At 42.7% G+C, this 22,125-nt stretch overlaps 1 protein-coding gene across 3 annotated transcripts in view; it reads left to right on the top strand.

The window, feature by feature from the left end:
• LOC120913614 (interleukin-13 receptor subunit alpha-1-like) overlaps positions 1–22,125 on the top strand; it is a 292,879-nt gene that overhangs the window by 37,081 nt on the left and 233,673 nt on the right. For all 3 annotated transcript variants that reach the window (XM_040323690.1, XM_040323693.1, XM_040323692.1), the window contains exon 4: positions 4,529–4,649. In XM_040323690.1, the coding sequence (XP_040179624.1) occupies positions 4,529–4,649 (121 nt within the window). The remainder of the gene's footprint in view (positions 1–4,528; positions 4,650–22,125) is intronic.

Below are 22,125 nucleotides of genomic sequence, written 5' to 3'. Positions count from 1 at the left end.
TGCAAAATAAATGAATCAAAAGTGCTTGTGCATCACCACCGTGCTCTAAAATAAAAAAATGGCGGCTTACCAGACAAATAGATGCCACATAGGACAGATGGACCGTTTTCATTGGACAAATCGATCGTGTGTGGGCCCCTTCGGTTTGTTTTTCATCGGTGAAAACATTTTTTTAAAATTTTTCCCATGGATAAAAAAACGATAGAAAAAAACTATCGTCTGTGTGGAAGTCAATCGGTCAAAAATCCACGCATGCTCAGAATCAAGTCGACGCATGCTCAGAAGCATTGAACTTCATTTTTCTCAGCACGTCGTAGTGTTTTACATCACTGCGTTTGGACACGGTCTGATTTTTGACCGATGGTGTGTAGGGAAGACTGATGAAAGTCAGCTTCATCGGATATCCGACAAAAAAATCCATCGGATTAGATTCCATCAGATATCCGATCGTGTGTACATCGCTTAAGGGTTGGTTGTTAGCTGGCCTCAGAAGATTAAGATGAATCCAAGCTCACGTCATTCACAACGTGTTATAATAAAAGGAATGGAGAGGGCTCATAGTGCATAACATATACAACATCAATTTATTAAAACCCAAAAATGTACTTACGGTTCAGCAGAACCGTGCATGTTGACGTCACACTGCTGGCTCCTACCCAACGCGTTTCCTCTCAGAAGACATCAACTGAGAATGGAGGCTCCATTCCCAGTTAATGCCCTCTGAGAGGAAACACGTGCAAGGAGATTATGTGAACTGTTGAAGCATTTCTTTATATGAACTCTCAAACACATGTTTAATTGTATTCGCAAGAGCACAATTTTAACCATATGAAGGGCCGTACGTGTTGACGTCACGCTACTGGCTCCTACCCAACGCATTTCCCCTCAGAAGGCATCAACTGAGAATGGAGACTCCATTCCCAGTTAATGCCCTCTGAGAGGAAACACGTGCAAGGAGATTATGTGAACTGTTGGAACATTTCTTTATACTGTATGAACTCTGGAACAGGTTTTAATCAATTTTAACCATATGAACTCTGGAAATTTTGTTTGATTAATTGCATATATAGCACCTTTGATTATTGCACACAGCACTTTAGCTAAATCATAGATTATCATAATTAGTTTTGTCTTTTTTGTTTTATTTCAATTTCGAATATAGTTTATTTTCACAATTGTAATACATCACTTATGAGAAAGTAATAGAAACAGTGCACCATTATATGACTATATATTAATCATTTAAAGTCAACTGCAGCAAAAACTATAAAAATATTATTTTGTATAGAGTTAGGTTTAGATACCCTGGCAGATTTGTATTCCTGTTTTTGCTTCTTTTGGAAATATTTTTTATTTTACTTCTTTCTATAAATCTCAGATCTGTGCCAACCAGCTGTTTTTCAACTAGCCACAAAGCCAGCTAAGCATTTAGATTGGCTTTGTTTTCTCCAACTTTAAAGTCAAACTAAACTGTAGCTGAGCACCACAAACTGATAATGCTATTTAAATCATTTATATTATTCAAAGCAAACTTGCCCATTCATTCATGTTGCTATGTTTTTTTTTTGTTAAGAAATTACTTGGTAAAAGTGTGGTAAGTAGGATAAGTTAAAGTGGATGTAAAGCCCAAAATAAAAATAAAATAAAACCCTGTCTAAATACAAAGTCCATTCCTCTCTCCTTGCTTTGAGTGACAGGTTATTTACATATCTAGCTTGGACATGTTTATCATATGTTATGTTTATCATATTATGAGGTGATCCACAGGTCATTCTCACTTTTTATACTGTGGATCACCTCATATTATGATAAACATAACATAATATATGATAAACATGTGCAAGCTAGATATGTAAATAACCTGTCACTCAAAGCAAGGAGAGAGGAATGGACTTTGTATTTAGACAGGGTTTTATCTGGAAGTCTGTTAATTTTCACTGAACAATAAAAGAGGATTGCTCAGAGCTGGATTAACTCTGTGTGGCAAGACTGGGCACAGATGATAGGAAATCTTATACTCTACATTGTGACGTAAAAAAAAAAGGAACATTTTGGGGTTTAGATCCACTTTAAGCTGATCATGCAGTAAAAGAATGATCAAAATCCAGATGGTTCAGAAGAAATCAGATGAATTTCATTCGGTTTCTTGCTGTCCATGCTTGACAGAAGTTGATCGTTTGATCGACTTCTGTCAAAAAAATAGGTTAAAAAAATGTTTCTTGACCAGCAGCCGCTGATCAGTGTATTTTATAAGTAGCTGGTGCCACTGAGTACAATGTCCTAGGTGATGGGGGAGGGGGGATTCCTGGATAAAGGAATGTATCAGTTTTTTTGGGCTCAACGATAAAACCTAATACTGTATGGCCAGCTTTAGACAGGTCTTACTGTTTTTAAGACCATTCTATAAGATTATAGCTTGCAACTGTCCCTGATTTTAAAGGCCTGTCTCTGATTTGGAACAAAGTCACTCTTCCCTCCTCATTTGTCCCTCATTTTGGTCTGATCTATATAGTTGTATATAAAATGCACTTTTTATCTATCAAAAAGTGTTTCCCAGTGCTAAACTTTTCTTCCTTTTTCGAAATTGCTGCATTTGTAAATTCCAAAAGCCAATATGAAGGAAGTGAAATAGAAAGTGATAAAAAAAAGCACCTGTGGTCTTTTTTTTTTTTACAATTCTCTTTGAAGGGGGTGTGACAGGGGGTGTGTCCTATGCCTACATATTTTTGCTAATAGGTGTCCCTTATTCCCATTTCAGAAACATTGGGGGTATGTAAGATCTATGTTTCTGAAAGAATAAGGGCTTCCCATAATAAAGACATTTGGGAACCAGTGAAGGGTACTGTTTTTACTGCAGCGTACAAAGGATATTATGAACAGTTGTTCCCTTTTCAAGCACGTGACAACAGTTTCGGGAAGGCCCTTTTCTGTTACAGCAAGACTGCCCACTTGTGTATAAAAATCCAGGTCCATAAAATAATGCTTTGATGAGTCCAATGAAACCTCAACTCTATTAAATACCTTTGAGATGAACTGGAATGCCAATTATGAGCCAGGACATCTTGTGCAACATCATTAACTTACAGCACATATTCTATTTATGGCTGTTTGGCAGGGCCGGGACAAGGGGTTGGCAGAGTGTATTGTAGGAATGGGGTCACCACAAGTTTCTTCTATGTAAGGCTGACAGGAGTAGTCACGGTGGCATCACTACTTCTGTCAGCTCAGCGCTGGAAGCAGCAAGGAGAGAGCTGGGAGGGGGTGTGGGCTGTCCTTTCTCTCTCCCTCCTCCTTATAAGCTTTTACATAATGAGGGGGGGGGGGGCACACTTTGCTATCTTTGCCCTGGGCACTGGATGATCTTGTCCCAGCACTGCTGTTTGGGCACACATTCCCCTATATACACTTTACAATGATTTAGAAAGCCGTCTCAGAAGAGTGGAGGCTGCAAAGGAGTGGATGGGGAAGGGTTTACATATTACGGTTTTGTAATAGTGGGGATGATTTACTAAAAATGGAGAGTGCAACATCTGTTGCAGCTGTAGCCAATTAGCTTCTAACTTCAGCTTGTTCAATTAATCTTTGATAAAAAGTCGGGAAGCAGATTGGTTTCTATGCAGAGCTGCAACAGATTTAGCACCCTCCAGTTTTAGTAAACCAACCCCAGTATGTCCTACAAGTTTATTACAGTTTGATTGTCAAGTGTCCACAAACCTTTGAACATATTGGGGTTGACTTACTAAAGGCAAATAGACTGCTCACTTTACAGGGGAATTTGCCCCAGGGCACAGGGATCATGGTGAAGTTTCACTTTGCAAAGAATACCCAATCACATGCAAGGAAAGTAAAAAAAAAAAAAATGCATATATGTTTGCATATGATTGGATGATGGAAGTTAGCAGAGCTTCACCTCATTCACTAAGCTTTGGGACAAATTTACTTACAAAGTGAAAAAAGTCTATTTGTCTTATTCAACCCCATAGTGTATAACTAACCTCGGGTTTTGTTTACATTTGCGGTTGGGAGGCAGCAAAGACATGTAGCTGAGATGCAACCCCCCCCCCCCCCCCCACACACACACATATTTTTTCCCTATTAAGCTACACAGGCAGAGACAAGGAGTGTACACATGCCACAGTCATGATGCTTTGCTTTATGGCTGTGTGAGGAATTATACCCCCTGTCACATTCGGCACGCAATAGCGCCCGCTGAAAGTGACTTATTCAACCGCCCACAACAGTTTGCAAGGCATGCGATTTGGTAGAGCGGCATTTAGGGGGTTAATGCAGGTGGTGTGCAGGTGATAGATTGCCTCCCCATTAACAGTCCTTGCCACTAGTGTAAACTAGACCTTAGGCAGTTAGTCCAGTATCAGTTTTGTGTGGTTACCAAAGAATAAACATGTCCTGAATGTTCTTTGTACAATCTACAATGTGACATCATACAGCTCGACTTATGCAAATAATTTTAATTTTTTTTTTTACAATGCTCAATTCATGCAAAAAATATAATTTGCTTCTTTTCTAGGTGATAAAGGAACCGCTGTGAACAATTTCCACTGTGTTTGGCATTATCAGGAACATGTAAAGTGCACTTGGCAACCTGGCCCAAATACACCACCCAACACAACTTACCGGATCTTTTACTGGTTCGTAAACAGAAGATTTGTACATAAAATATTTGACATGGCAGGTGGTAGCAGAAGATGAGAACATAGGGGCAAATCCACAAAGCAGATGCGCCGACTTAACTCGAGATTTCTAATTTTACTCCGCGCGTATCTTTGCGCCCGATCCTCAAAACGAAAAATCCGGTTTTTACGTCCTACTTAAAATAATTACTCTGGCGCATCCTCTGACGCAAATTACGCTAGTCACGCCGCTTTATTTGATAGGCAAAGATGCAAATGAGGGAGATAGGGCGATCCTCAAAATTAAGTGTGTGCGCCGTAGATTACGCCCTGTGCGCCGTAGATAACGCCCTGTGCGCACCTGTTAGTTTTCTGGAGCAAAATTAGACTTTATAAAAGCAGCCCTAATTTTACACCAGCCCTGTAAAGGTCTGCTGAAGCAACACGATTTAGGAATAGCTGCCAACACTTCATTGTGACTGCCAAAATGCCTGGGCCATCAATGATAATAATGGCACTCGCCACTTTACAGGCGCAGAGAAGGAGGAGGGCACAGAGGAGGAGGAGGAGGGCACAGGAGAGGATCTACCGGCCACGCCAAGATCTCTTTGGCATGACTGCGTCTGAGGTCATTGGCCACTTCAGATTAAACCAGGAAGCCATCCTGGACTTAACCAGGATCCTGCAGGATGATCTGAACACCCCAACCCAACGATCCCATGCCCTGCCAGCTCATATTAAAGTTATGGCCACCCTGCATTTTCTGGCCACTGGGTCTTTTCAGAGAACATGTGGAGGTCTGGCTGGGATGGTACAGTCCTCGATGAGCAGGTGTGTGCACCAGGTTGTCCCTGCAATACTGAGACGCATGGGCAGTCAATTTGAAAAGCCCACCCAGGAGGACCAGCGAATAAAGAGCATGGCTGATTTCTATCAGATTGCACGATTCCCACGGACCATCGGGGCCATTGACTGTACCCATGTGGCACTACAGCCCCCCCATGATACAGAGCACCTGTTCAGGAATCGAAAAAACTGGCATTCCATCAATGTCCAGGTAATCGTGGATGCCCATGGCCTCATCTGGCATGTGTGTGCCAAATTTCCAGGTTCGTGCCATGACAGCTACATCTTTAGGCAGACCAACATAGCACGTGAATTGGAGCAGAACGTGTATGGAGACAGCTGGCTGGTTGGTGAGTGACATGTGTGTCAGGTATGTCCCCCCCATGATGTAGACATCACATGGGGCACATGCATGATTAATATCCTCCTGTCTTTTGCCTTCCAGGTGACTCTGGATATGCCCTGGGCCCTCACATGATGACCCCATTCCGGAACCCCCAAACCCCAGGAGAGCAACGCTACAACGAGGCTCATATTCGCACCCGGGCAGTAGTGGAGCGTACTTTTGGCCTGCTGAAGTCCCGCTTCAGATGCCTGGACAAGACTGGGGGTACACTGCTGTATTCCCCAGACTTTGTGTGCCAAATAATAGGGGCTTGTTGCATTCTTCATAACTTTGCAACGAGAAGGGGACTGGAGATTAACTTACGTGCTGACCTGACCCCCCACCCAGGCAATCCCCCCCTAGCCCACTCTACCCGGTCTACTGAGGGCACAGTAGCCAGGAGACGCCTGGCAGAAGGCATATTTTCTCAGTAAATGGCCAGAAAAAATGTCACAATGTTTTTTTTTTTTTCCGATGCAAACGCACATGAATTATGTGACAATGTTATTATTTGTTTTCACTGCAAACGCACATGAATTATGTGACAATGAGAATGTTGCTTTGCACAGTAAACGCACATGTTTAATGACACATTGAGAATGTTTTTGTCTCTGGAAACGCACTTGATTTATGTCACAATGAGAATGCATGAATGCACACCACTGTGGTCCCTAGCACAAACACATCACATGCACATCGAATTGGATTAGATCCAAGTACCCCCCCCCCCCCTTTGGTACTTGGGAGCAGTAACGCCCCGCCACGGCTCCAATTATGTCACTGTGCATTCATACACCATTCAGGAACCTAGGATGACTTTTCCCTGGTCCTGGGGATCCCTTCTCCACCAAAACTGAGGGGGACACCCTTATTTTGTCAGGAATGCCACCCCCCCACATTCACACATCATTCACACACATAAACCAAATCATAAGTACAGTATAATAACCAAAAGTTTTAAATCAAAAAAAAAAAAAAAAAAAGTACCCCTGGTATTTAAGTCGGCGGCGAGTGCTCCGTCTAGGCTGCCCACGGGCAGGGGCACGGCCACGGCCACGGGCACGGCCACCTGGAGGATCTTCACGGGGGGGGGAGCAGGGGAGGGAGTATCTTCATTGGGGGGGGGGAGCAGGGGAGGGAGTATCTTCATTGGGGGGGGGAGCAGGGGAAGGGAGTATCTTCATTGGGGGGGTGAGCAGGGGAGGGAGGAGCCTCCCCTGGTGTCTGACCTCCGGCTGGCCTGCCCTCCAAGGCCACTGCTATCCTGGTCAGGCAGGCAGTGATGGCAGCCGTATTGGCCTGGCCAGCCCGGGTGTTCTCCTGCACAGCCCGGGTGTTGTCCTGCACAGCCCGGGTGAGGGCAGTCACCTCCTGGCCCACGCCTGTTGTGGCGGTATGCAGGGACCACAAACAGGTGATGACACCCAATGAATTGGTGGCCACATCACTGAGTGACTCCCTCATTACATCCAGGCTGTGCTCCATCTTGGCCATAGTTTTTTTGATGTCACCCAGACTGCGGGTCTGCTTGGCATTGTCCCTCAGCAGACTGGCCGGCATATGCTCAGACCCCACCCTGGTGTCCTGGGTCGCCATCCTGCCTGCCCCTGAGGCTTGTGGCCAGGTAGGAGGGGATAGAGTGACCCTTGTGGGTTGCGGCATGTTGTGGGAGGAGTGGGAGGGGCTACCCCTGATGGTGGCCTGACTGGTGCCAGCCTCTGGGGGATCCTCTGGGGTAGCCTCAAGGGGATCCTCTGGGGTAGCCTCAAGGGGAGCCTCTGGGGTAGCCTCAAGGGGAGCCTCAAGGCTAGCCTCAAGGGTATCATCAAAGGTCATCAGATCTGTGGCAATAATGATTTCCCGGCCAATCTGGAGATCTTCTTCCTCCTCCCCCTCATCCTCCTCCCCCTCATCCTCCTCCCCCTCAGCCTCCTCATGAGGGGAGGTTTGGCCACTCCCCTCCCCTGGGGACTCCTCAGCAGGCTCCTGTCTTTGGGGTGGTGCAGCAGCCTGGCCTGATGGCCCAGCAATCTCCTGGTCATCTGTGGAAGACACCAAACAATCACAGGTTTGAGGATCCACACACTTGCCACATGTTCCCTTCCCCCACCCACACATGCTAATCACCAAAAAAAACAAAAAAAAAACCTTACCTGGCCTCACAGGAACATCAGACTGATAACCAGGCAGGCCCACCACCTGCTCTGGCTCGAAACACCGGGCCACTGCCCATTCCTCCTCAGTCAGCCGGATGGGGCATGGTCCCCCTCCTCCAGTGCCCCTCCTATGCGCAGTGAGCTTGGCCACCTTATTGCGGACCACGCTCCTCAGATCATTGATCTTTTTCTTAATGCCAGCGGGGGTCCTCGTCTCCCCTCCCCCCGCCGCATTTATGTGATCTGTTATTTTGGCATAGATCCTCTTCCTTTGGGCCGGGGAGGTGTTCCGGCTATCAGGCCCATGTAGATATCTTCCATATTGTATGACATACCTGGCTAGGATTTGCTTTTCAACATGTGAAAAATTCAGCTTCCTGCGTTTGGGGGCCATCACAGACACCACCCAGCAACAAGAAGCCAAACAGGACAAACACACAAAAATACACACACAAGCAGACAGCTACTACAAAGTCAAATACAAACACACAAAAATACACACCAAACAAATACACAAAAATACACACAGACAGCTACTACAAAGTCAAATACAAACACACAAAAACCAAACACAAAATCCAAGCAGAAAAAAAAAAAAAAATTACCAAAAACAATCAAACAAAAATTACACTTATCACAAACAAACAACAACTACTATCTACTACTCCTCCAACACTTCTCTATCAAACACAACTTACCAACAAACACTGACAAACTAAGAGCAGAAGCAAATTGCTCATGGAAGGGAACACAGGGAAATACTTTTGCAAATGAAGTGTGTTTGACTGGAGCTAGTTAAGCACAGTGCGATCCTCAAACTAAGTACACTTGGCCTTTTACCTATCTCACTGATTGCGCCAAGCAAAGTTCTGCACATGCGCAGTGAGCAGCAGATTCGTGCGCGCATGCGCAGTACGGCCGGACCTTCATTTGCATGGGGTCACGGCTCATTACAATGAAGCACGCCCACTTCCTTCCCACTTGCCATAACCCCGCCTTACGCCTCCGTATTTACGTTACGGCAGGCGCACTTTTGGGCGCAAATGCGCTGTGGATACGGCAATTACGACACCAACTTAGGGCGCCGTAACTTAAATGACATAAGTTAGAAAAAACTTATTTTGCGCCGCTGGCTGTGGATTTGGCCCATAGTGACACTACACAGCAGAGATCAGAGCTAGACCAAGAACAGTACCTAGCAAGAGAGAGGTTAGAGAAGAATCAGAAACAATGTGTACATTTAAGTGGACAGCGGTGGTGTAAGAGAAAGTAAATTGGTGCTCTACTGATACAGTACATAAAGAGGTTGGAAACCTAAAAAAAAAACTACAAGGCAAAGGAATAATGAGCTAGTATGCATCGCATACTAACTCATTACGAAATACTTTCCTTAAACTATGCCCTGTAGTGCCTCCCCACTCCTGCGGCCATCATCTTTCCCGGAGCTACTTTCGGGGTTCATGTGCTCCGGCGCTGTGACTGACCGGGTGCCAGGAAGTGGCAAAACGCATCAGTGTCGTTGTCTCTGTGGTTTACCGGAAGTGACGCTTACAAGAGACACATTTTAAAAGGAGTAAGATTCCAAGACTTACAAATCATAGATTCCCGACAGCATATCACAGTACATCACAGACAGCAAAGAGTAGTGGGGTCTCTAATATAATTGCCAAACAGATACCATGGACAGAATCTGGGGTGATTACGGACAATGAAGGATGCCTTTTGATAGTAAAGGGAACCCTGGGCCATCAAAAGGTTACATTGGTAAAATTATACCTACCAAACACAGAGCAAGTAAGCTCCTTGGAATTATACTTACAGATGGTGCAACAACACAAAGAGGGTGTTTTAATGATAGGAGGTGACCTCAATATGGCCTTCGACCCACTGATGGACTCATCAAAGGGTGCCTCCCATCTATCGTATGTCAGACTGCGCAAAGCAAAGAAACTCCTTCAAGATCTACAAGTAATAGATAGTTGGAGGGAGGGCTAATCACGCTACGGACAGAGACTACACATTCTTTTCTGCAAAATACAAAACATACACTAGAAATGATTATGTTTTAATATCTCAAAACATGATTACATCATTAAAAAGAGCAGATATAGGATCTTTCACGCTCTCAGACCACGCACCTACAAGCTGTACGGTTGAGATAGGAAAAAGAGAGGCTAAGGAATGGCGCTGGAAGATAAACATAACACTTTTAAAAGAGGAGGAATACGAAGGAAAACTGAGACAGCAATTGGAGTCCTTTTTTTTTAATTAACGAGACAAGTAACGTCCTTTTGTATCTGGGAAACACACAAATGTGTAATAAGAGCAGTGGCGTCACTAGGGTTGGTGTCACCTGGTGCGGTAAAATATGGTGTCACCCCCCCCCCCCCCCCCATATAACATTTTTCAAATATTTTTTACCCTACTGGCACCCGGGGCGGATCCAATATCTGGCACCCCCCGACACGGTAAAATGTAAAAACACCCCACTGTGCCTTCTGCATACCTCTGCATCCTTCAATATCTTTTTGTTACTACTGTGTACACCCTCTCCACAACTGCACCTCTGGACCACTTTACATTGCACAGCACCCTGCATCACTGGACCCCTTTACATGAAACAGCCCCCTGCATCACTGGACCCCTTTATATTACACAGCACCCTGCACCACTGGACCCCTTTACATCACATAGCCCCCTGCACCTCTGGACCCCTTTACATTACACAGCACCCTGCATCACTGGACCCGTTACATTACACAGCACCCTGCTTTACTGGACCCCTTTACATCTCATAGCACCCTGCATCTCTGGACCATTTTACATTACACAGCACCCTGCATCACTGCACCCCTTTTACATTACACAGCCGCCTGCACCTCTGCACCCCTTTACATCACATAGCCCCCTGCACCTCTGGACCCTTTTACACTACACAGCCCTCTGCACCCCTTTACATTACACTGCACCCTGCACCTCTGGACCCCTTTACATTACACAGCACCCTGCATCACTGGCCCCCTTTACATCTCATAGCCCCCTGCACCTCTGGACCATTTTACATTACACAGCACCCTGCATCACTGCACCCCTTTTACATTACACAGCCACCTGCACCTCTGGACCCCTGCATGTTACACAGACCCCCTTCAGTGCAGACACCCCCTTAGTGCAGACACCCCCCTTAGTGCAACCCCCCTCAGGGCCGCCCCCCCCCCCCCCACATGTCAGCTTTTTTTTTTTTAAATCGGGATGGTGTCACCACTCTAGTGGGTGTCACCCGGTGCGGACCGCACCCCCCGCACCCCCCTAGCAACGCCTCTGAATAAGAGGGCTGTTTATATCAATGGGAGCCCATAGAAAACGGAAAATTAAATGAACAGATAGATGCAATGCTTAAACGGATTAGGGAGCTAGAAATAATTCATAAAAAATCACAGGCTGAGGCTATAGGACATGAATTAGTAGGTATGCGTGAGAAACTCAATCTCTTGCTTACTGACAAAGCAAAAGCCAAATCAACACGGGGCAGACGGATGTTTTACGAATTTGGGAACAATTCGAAAAAAAAAATATTTTTTTATTTTTTCGGAAATTTTGACATTTCGAAAAATTATTTGTCTCTTTTAGTTTAGTTTTTTTGCTTTTTTCATAAATTCGTAAATTTGGGAAATTTTCGGATTTCCGAAAAAGCAAAAAACGGAAAAATCGAATTTTCCGAATTTCCGAAAAAAACTAATGAAACGGAAAAAAAAAGAATTTTCGGAAATTCGGAAATTTTAGAATTTTTAGAATTTTTCAACTTTCGAATTTCGAATTTTTCAATTTTCGAATTTTTCAATTTTCGAAATTTCAAATTTTTCAATTTTCGAAATTTCGATTTTCGAATTTTTCAATTTTCGAAATTTCGACTTTCGAATTTTTCAATTTTCGAAATTTCGAAATACGAAAATTCGGAAATACGAAATTTCGGAAATTGAAAAATTCGAAATTCGAAAATGAAAATTTCGAAAATTTCAAAATTCGAAATTCGAAATTCGAAACTTTTCAAATTTCGAATTTCGAATTTTTCAATTTTCGAATTTTTCAATTTTCGAATTTCGAATTTTCGAATTTCGTAAATACGAAAAATCGTAATTACGAAAAATCGTAATTACGAAAATTCGGAAATACGAAAATTTGAAAATTCGGTAATTCGAAAATTGAAAAATTCTAAAATCGAAAATTCGGAAATACGAAAATTCAGAAATTAAAAAAAAAATTGGAAATACGAAAATTCGTAAATACGAATTTTCGGAAATACGAAAATTCGTAAATTCGTAAATTCGAATTTTCGGAAATACAAAAATTCGTAAATTCAAAATTTTCGGAAGTCCGAAAATTCGGAAATAAAAAATTCGGAAATACGAAAATTAGTAATTAATGAATTTCCGAATTTTCGAAAAAAAACGAATTAGAAACAAAACGAATTGCACACTGCTAGTAAAGATATGCCAACAGAAATACTCCTAGCACATATAACAGGGAGATCCCTCCCAGTGTGCTAGCTACCGCCCGATCTCACTGCTTAATGTAGATCTTAAAATATTTACAAAGATTCTTGCAATGAGATTAATAGATCCTATCCCGGGACTAATACATCCAGATCAAGTTGGGTTTATTCCAGGGAGGGAAGGAAGAGAGAATACGCAGCGGGTGGTAAACGCAATTTACTTAGCTCAAAAACAGCAGAGACCAATGGTGTTAGTTTCCGCGGATGAGGAAAAAGCATTCGATAGAGTAGATTGGATGTTTCTGAAAGCAATTTTGCAACACATAGGCCTAGGAGTAGGGATGATGAGCTGGTTTAGTGAACTATATTCAAATCCCAAAGCTAGGGTAAAGGTAGAGGAAAGAATATCAAAGCCATTCTCTATCCACAATCGAACACGACAGGGATGCCGGTTATCACCCATTATTTTTATTTTGACAATAGAACAATTTTTGAGGAAAATACAGGCAAACCAAAATATTAAGGTTATACCTATAAAAGAGAATGAACAGAAACTTGCAGCTTACGCAGACGATCTGATTTTTTTTGTAACTTCCCCAGGTATATCTCTACCATCACTGCTAGCCGAACTGCGCGTATATGTTGAAATTTCCCATTTTAAAAGTAAACTATGGGAAATCAGAAGCAATGGGGGTTTAAATAAATACGCATCTTTTGCAGCTGATTACCACGCAATTCGATTTCAGATGGACCGAATCATATAAGTTACTTAGGGACAAAAATATCCAAGAATCTGACTAAGCTATTGGAGTTTAATTATACTCCAATGGCGAGACAGATCAAAAAGGATTTTCTGAGATGGGATAAGGAAATTTTCACTTGGTTCGGTAGGACAAACATCATAAAGATAAATGTGATGCCGAGACTTATATATCTCATACAGACACTGCAAATTAAGATCCCTCCAAGCTTTCTGAGGAATTTAAGATCGAGGTTTTTAAGATTTATATGGGCCGGGAAACCAGCAAGAATACGCAGAACTATCTTAACACTTCCGAAAGAAAAGGGAGGGATTGGGATACTGGACCCAGTGAGATATCAAGAAGCCTCCCACCGAGGTAGAATAGTAGAATGGTGCGAGACAGGACGGGGGGAAACCGTGGATACGAATGGAGCAAGCAACGATAGATATACCATTAGATGACCTGGTATGGATACCAGAAGCAGAGATACCCAGAGAAGTAAGAAAACATCCGACAATAGGTGCTACTGTATTAGTAACTAATTAAGTATTAAAAAAAAAAAACATTTCAAAATACCCTAGCATGATGACCCCGATCCTAGAAATACCGGCATTTCAGCCAGGCCTCAAAGACTCTAGATTCAGAACAATACGTCAAAGAGGGATTAGTAGAACTGTTCATTTTTCTAAAGACAATCATTTAATGACTAAAAATGAAATAAACCAAGAGATAACAGTAGAATTAGACTTCTTAAGACAGATGCAACTAGACGCATTTATTAGAACTAAGTCAAATATATATGCGGAAGTTAGACAACTAACGGGGTTTGAAGAGCTATGTTTGAAAGGGGAACTATTACAACATTCACTCAGGGGCGTATCTAGGGTATGGCAGCCATGGCAAGTGCAATGGGCGCCATATGAAGGGGGCGCTGGTGAGTGGCTGGGCACCAATGCACTTACCAGGGTCTGATGGTCTCTTCTTCCCTCCAGGCTCCCGTGCATAGGCTGGATCTTCTTTTCAGCACCTTTGCTAATGGACAATGGAAGCGCTGCAAGTGGGACTATTTCTCATTTCTTACTCCTGTGAGTGCAGTCACTGGTCGCGGAGTAAGCAGGCAGCTGCATTTCCCGATGCTACCTCTATAGTTCCGGCTACAGCAGCCCTGACAGCTGAATATCACTCCTCTGTCTGCCGTCAGGGATGCTATAACCAGGACTATAGCGTGGCATCAAGCTGGTGTATTTTTCGACAGGACACCTGGACTGTGGACTCAGTCAGGAGGTGTCTCCTTACAGACCTGACCTGACCCCTGTCTAGAAATACTTATTGTCTTGCACACTGCTTTAAGGGGGAACTCTGCACAATCTGGGGTAAAGGGGAACGCTGATGTAAGTGGGATCTCTGGACTCTGTGATAACAAGAGACCCCCTCACATCAGAGGCCCCCCTACATCCCAGTCCGCAGAGATCCCCTTTGTGTCAGAGTCACCCCCTTACAGTGTATATAAAGATGACGCCAGAGTCCACAGCATTCTTTAGATCAGATTTCCCAGTGTGAAGGGGAACTCTGTGGATTCCGATGTAAGGAGGGCTCTCTGGGAACTCTAAGGGGGGAACTGTGATATAAGATGTAACGTTGTTGACTCTGGTGTAAGGGGTAATTAAAGCACTTGACTTGTAGTTTTGTTAGCTGTTTTTTTTTTGTTACGGTTATCTGAAAGACGGGTTTCAAATGTTTTGACAGGGGCGCAGTTTCAGTGCTTGCCATAGGTGCCATTTTCACTAGATACGCCTCTGCATTCACTATATTACTTCTATTCTAAACTAACTGAGATGGAAGCATCACAGGAACTCACTTTCCTTCGGGAATGGGAGAGAGACCTGGGTGTGTTATTCTCACAGGAACAGAGAAATAGGATCTTGACATATAATCACAAAGCATCAGTGGCGAGTAGATACCAGGAAGGGGGATACAAAATCCTCACTAGATGGTATAGAACACAAATGAAACTACATCGCATATACCCTCAAATTTCAGAATTGTGTTGGAGATGTAAAGAAGCTGAAGGAACCATACTGCACATTTTCTGGGAATGCGGAAAAAATTGAATTAATAGTAGGAATGCGGTTAGGAGATAATCCGGCGGCATTCCTATTGTTTGATATACATATCTCAGCGGAAAAATATAAAAAATCCCTACTGAGGCATTTGTTGATGGCAGGAAAAATGAAAAGTGCGCTTATCTAATACATTCAAAATCAGCTGCAAACTCAAAATGTTTATACAAACAAAAATGGCATGAAAAAAGGTGAAGTTGCGCTAAAAAAAGTGAGGATAAATATGACTTATCAGGTCATATAATAGTGAACACTACAGAGTCCAAAAATGAATTCTTCTCAGACAGAATGTGTATAAATGGTGTTAAAGTTCTGTGAATAATTAAATTCCATATAAAATCACATCCGTGAAAGGGATCTGGATCGCTGCTCCCTGAAAATGCTGACCCTTACCGGATAATCAGATCCAAATGGATCAAGCCGAGCAGGTAGCCAAACACCTGGGCTGCGCAGGAGATCAAGGTCTTGATATGGTCTTCCCAGCAGTCCGTCAGTAGAGCATCCAGGGGATGAAGTCACGTGATCGTGACGATACGCGTCGGGATTGGTAGGCAGGACACACCACAGCATCTGACGAACGGACATACGAGTTCGCCGCTCGTAAGGATTGTTGCAGAGTTCCTGTATTTACATGTGAGTTTTAACTTTTGTTTTTAATAAAATCGGTTTACATTGCTGACTGGGCTATACTATGGGTATGTTTCTTTCACCTCTTTCCCATCACAACGCCACCTGAGCGCTCCATCTGAGCCAATGAGAGAGGGATAGGAGTTACCATAAGCCCACAGCAGCTGAGACAGCTTTACACACTGAGAAATCCTGGGGAGACCAAAACAGCCAGCATCTGAACCCCGAGAACTAGTAGAAAGAAGCAGAGGAAAGATAGAGGGACCGACGAGTGCGGTACTCGTGGATATGAGCCTGAGATCTCTCACCTACATGTGAGTGCACTCCCACCCGCCAAGATCCCAATTGCTAATATCTTTTTTGTGACGGTATTTCACCATCAGCCTCTTTTTGTCCTTTTACTTTGTTTTTTCATGTTAAACATCGGATGGAGATTTACATGTGTTATTTGTGGACTGTAACCATCTAGACCAGTTTGACCTGGACATATTGTGGTCAATTCGAGGTGAGCAGCTGAGTTCACCAAAGGTGTTTACATGTAACTTTGGTGTTGGCTCAACTATCCTATTTCACCTATATTACGGATCCAAGGGTCTCATATATATTTTCTTCAGAACTTTTTTCCGTGTTTCTTTTCTTAAAGTGTATCTTTTGCATTTTCATTTTTGATTTTTATTTTTACACAATACCTGCACCGTTGGAGATTAGGATTTATCTCTGTTTGGAGCACACCAATACACGGCAGGACTGCACTGGATCTGGACCTCCTCAGAGTGCAGATTTTTTCATTAAGGACTATCCTTGTATTGGTTTCATTGCTATATATGCCTTATAATATTGTTCTCACTAAATAATATTTTCACTAGTCACTTATAAACATTACCGCCTATTATACACTCCTTGCCCCACACTTTACAGCGCAAGTATTGTAATTTAATCTTTCTGTTTCACCTTAGTCTATCGAGGTAGACTTTTATATTTGCAGCAGTATTTTTAGTTTGTTCCCCTTCCCTTCACTTTTCAGACAGCGCAGGAGTTTACCCTATTTACACACTGACCCTTACCAGAGCCCTGGATCTAGATAGATCAGAAACCGCAAGGGGAATGTAGGCAGCAAATGGAAAGAATCTTGTCACAAGACAGTCCTCGGACTCGCCAGGCAAACAACGGTCATGGAGAAGAAAAGCTCACAATGGTGTGATAACGTTTTTAGAACATTTATTAAATAAAACGTAGCACACTTACAAATATGACGATAAAAACAGCATAAAAGGATCCGGCCGGTAATAGAACGTGTAGTCCTCAAATCGCGGTGACGTCAGTACGTCTCCTCCCGACGTTTCGTCTAATCAGATTTGCTCACGGGTGAGCAAGTCTGATTAGACGAAACGTCGGGAAGAAAAAAAAATGAATAGAAATCAATCTATTGAGCTAGTATGCATAGCATACTAGCTCATTATGTGGAACTTACCCGAGATCGAAGCCTCCGAAGCGCTCCTCGTTCCCCTCCACCGCCATGTCCCCTCGGAGCGTCTTCCTTGTATCGCCGCTCCAGCGCTGTGACTGGCAGAATCGGCGATGACGTCACTCCCACACATGTGCGCGGGACTGGCAGATCCCTGCGCATGCGCGGGAATACGGCATTAAACCCCATTATCCCATTCACAAAAACGGCACGCTCAGTGCGCCTGCTCCGTTGTCTACGGCGTGCATGCGCCGTAGACATCAGTGCAGTGTTTTCAGTAAATATCTCCTTAACCGTGTAGGTTAAGGAGATATTTCTTGCACCTACAGGTAAGCCTTAATCTAGGCTTACCTGTAGGTGCAAGTTGTGTGGTTGGGTTTACAAGCACTTTAAGTCACAGAAGTGGATCTGTTACCAAGTAGAAACTCCTGTCCTAAAAGTTGGTATCTTAGAGACTCTAAATCCCTCTGTATATTGAGACATTCTTTCTCTAAGACAGCAAATCTGTATTTCTGGGTAGGGGGGGGGGGTCTGCTTATATAGAGCACTGGGTGGTCCTTCCCATCACATTCCTGGCTAAGGATAGCTTCTACAATTCCAGAAGCATTTGTTTGGACAATAAAAGGCTTTGAAATTATTTTTTTTTTTTTTAGAATAGGGTCATTACAGAGAACAACTTTAATCTTGGTGAAAGATTTTTCACTTTTTGTACTCCATAATACTTGATTGCGTTATTCTTTTTTTGGTGAGCTCAGTACGTGGTGCTAATTTGTTGAAAAATCATAACTAAACCTTCTGTAGTATCCTGCTGGAAACCTAGAAAAGAATGAACACCATTTTTTTGTGGTATGGATCTTAGAATCTTTAATCATTCTGATCTTTGCCATTTCAGTTTTCACTTCACGATTGCCGAAGATATATTTCAAGTATTCATTCTGAATAAAAGCTAACATGCACTTTAAGGGGGTTGACAGTAAGTGCTGAAGATGTATTACTGGACAGGATGGTATCCAGATGTTGCATGTGTTCTTCCCAAGTGGAACTGAACACCATCACATCATCAAGATATGCAGCAGCACGCTCCATATGCCCATCCAAAAGATCCATTATTAGGTTCTGAAATGTTGCTGCCACCCCATGAAGTCCCAAAGGCATAGTAACACAGAATTTAGGAACATCTTCAGGTACCCAGGCCAAAAAAAAAAAAATTGGTAAAGAGATGGAGGTAGTGTTTTTTCTCTACCCATATGACCTGCCGTAGAATTCTAAAGGGATCATTTAAAGTGTTACCAAACCCAGAACAGTAAAGTCAGTCTGTATATGCAGTAAAGTGTGCTTGTTGTACTCACTGTAGAACCCAATGGGTTAATCCTGTGCATTGTGTAATGAAAGCTGTTTGATCCCATCTTCTCTGATCCTCCCCTTCTTTTATTGTCCCCAAATCATCTGCTGATAGAACAGAGCTCTGGAGGCACTCTGTCCATGCTTAGTTTGGTGTGTATTGCTGTTTTTTTTTGGGGGGGGGGGGTTCATGTGATCAGCACAGGGCCAATCAGCACTGTCCAGACAGAGGGTCAGGGGTCATGCAGCATCATAGGACAGGCAGAGGAGAATGAAAACTCCTCCTACAAGCTTTATTCAGACACTGATAGAAGTCACACGACTGCTACTGCATATACTGCTGATGTGAAAAGGTATTTAGCCATTTATATTTACTAAAATAATTGCATTTCCATGTTCTGTGTACTGTGGGAGACCAGATATAGTGAATGCAGGCTCCTGGGTTTAGTGACACTTTAAGGGTTTATTCATGATACTTTGTTGGCATCATAAGTTGCTGAACTTTAAGGCTTCATTTCCATGGACGTTTTTACAGCCACTTTTCTAAGCGTTTTTTGCAGCTTAAAAACAGCTCTCCTTGTTAGTTTATGGCAGGCATATGCAATTAGCGGACCGCCAGCTGTTGCAGAACTACAAGTCCCATGAGGCATAGCAAGACTCTGACAGCCACAAGCATGACACCCAGAGGCAGAGGCATGATGGAACTTGTAGTTTTGCAACAGCTGGAGGTCCGCTAATTGCATATCCCTGGTCTATGGCCTCATGCCCACCATGACGTTTTTGACCTGTAGATGGCTGAGCAGTTTTTAAGCTGCAAAAAAAACACAGGACCAGTGCGTTCTGAAGCTCCAGAGTAGAGCTGTAAAAACGCTCAAAAACGCTAAAAAACACGCAAAAACGCTAAAAAACGCGCAAAAACGCTAAAAAAAATCTTAATTTTTTTTTAAAAATAAATAACATGGACAGGCGTTTTTAAGCTGTAAAAAAGGCTAAAGAAAGTGGCTGTAAAAACGTCCATGGAAATGAAGCCTAATACCACATTTTGGGTGTTTGCATACTTTTATTGGTATTCTTTATTTAATAACATTTACAGAATTGTTGCCAGACTTCTAAAGCATTCAATTAGTGTTTCATCCTTAGGCTGTTCATCAGTCAGTGTTCCCGCTTTTTTTCAATCACTTTCTGTTCACTCTTGCTTCTTTTGTATTTACCAGCACCTTCCAAAATATCCTTCTCAAAAGGAAATAGCTGATACTGTATAGAGATTCAGCAGTTTTCTTTTTCAGAGCTTACCTTTGGGTGATAACTGCGTCAATCTATCACGTTGCTTCATCAAGCAACTTTACAAATTTCGGCCCAAGAACATAAATAAGGTAGTTTATCAAAGGTAATTAGGCTCTTCAATTTTCAAGGGATGTTGCACTTTTCAAGGGAATTTTTCCTCAGAGCTCAGTGAATGGGGAGAAATATTACTGTGCAAAGAACAACCAATCATGTGCAAGGAAAATAGGAAAAAATATATAGCATTTTGTTTTTGCACGTTTATATCAATGGAAGGCAGCAGAAATTCACCTCATTCACGAAGGGCCTGTCCATGCTATATACAGTTATACATGTTTTTTGCTGATGGATAAATACAGGTAACTGAAGTGACATACAGGAAACAATCGTTTTTGTCATGTTCAGATCAATATGTGGTGTTTCTCTGAATTCCAGAGCTGTGAGATATTATGCTTGTATGTTTGCATAATACCAGAGATATGTGAGGTAATAAAACGCACATCACACTGCCCCCCGCCACATGAAACTGCAGCCCAAAACGGGGAAAGTGTGACTGAGCCCTAAGCTCTGGGGAAACGTCCATTACAAGGTACACTTTAATTACAAAGTGAACAGCTTGTTTGCTTCTAGTAAATCAGCCCTAAGGATGGGTGCACATATATGAGAGAACCTGTGAGGATAAAGCTTGTAAGGTTGTCATCCTCATCTATACTGCTTATCTAGTCACTGAGTATGTAGCCACTGAGGTGTCAGAGCTCCTGATATGCTCATGCTTGTTTTTTTGGTCAATTATTAACCTCCCTGGCGGTATGATTCTTTCAGAAAAAACATGCTAAAAGCGGTACCATTATTTGCAAGGAAATTTGGCGTTTTATATTGTAGGTCTGTAATTTTTAGAAATAACTCACTTAAATCTGACCAAACAAGATTCTAATAGGCATCCCGTGTATTACATTTTTTTAAAAACAAAATTATAAATTATAATATAATAAATAATTATAAATAATTATAACAAATAATAATATAATTATAATAAAAATTATTCAATAATGTAATCAAATCAAAATCACTGAAATTTGCTCAGTTGCAGAATTGTCGCTGTCATTACTTTTATTTTTTTATGACGAATTTCCCCACAAATCGCTATCGCACAATTCTGCAAGTGATTATAATTTATTATCGCTGTTTTTTAGCTGATCTAAAACTATTTTTGACATAAAGGGACACTTTTGGTTGCTATGGACAATCTACAGTTTGCAGGGAGAAAAAAAGGTTTTTATTATATAAAATGACATGCAGGACACTGGGCAGACCACTAGGGACAGGGGGGGTGTGTTTTTTTTACATATAGTGTTTGTTTACCTTTTTGAATTTGGCGCCGTTCTCCGTCCCCGTGCGTCGTAACGTCGCAGGGAACGGAGATCGGCGTCACACGGAGGCACTATGTGAATCGAGCGAGGTCCCGCTCGCTCACACAGCGCGGTGGCATCGCTGGATCCAGGGACAAGGTAAGTAAAAAGTGCCTGTGGATCTAGCGAGGCAAGCCCGTGACTGACACGGGGTTACCGATAGTAGCAAGAAAATCTAACCCCGAGTCAGACTCGGGAAGACCGCCAGGGAGGTTAAGTAACATTAAGTTCATTTTAAGGATAATGGGGGTTATTTACTAAAGGCAACTCCACTTTGCACTACAAGTGCAAACTACAAGTGCAAAGTGCACTGAAGTTACACTTGGAAGTGCAGAGGGGGACATGCAAGGAAAATAAAAAACAGCACTTTAGCCTGCACATAATTGGATAATAAAATCAGCAGAGGTTCTCCTCATTTCAGATCTACCCCTCAGATTTACCGTGACTGTACTTCCAAGTTCACTTTCATTGCAATTTCAAGTGCACTTTGCACTTGTAGTTTGCACTTGTAGTGCAAAGTGGACTTGCCTTTCGTAACTAACCCTCCTTGTCCCTAGAGCTTGCAAGCCACCAATAGTTGCTTCTATATTTCTATGCTGTCAGTTTTTTCCTGATCCTATTATACACCA

This window comes from Rana temporaria, chromosome 9, assembly GCF_905171775.1.
Source record: "Rana temporaria chromosome 9, aRanTem1.1, whole genome shotgun sequence".
Taxonomy (NCBI): domain Eukaryota; kingdom Metazoa; phylum Chordata; class Amphibia; order Anura; family Ranidae; genus Rana; species Rana temporaria.
This window is presented reverse-complemented; position numbering and strand designations above follow the sequence as displayed.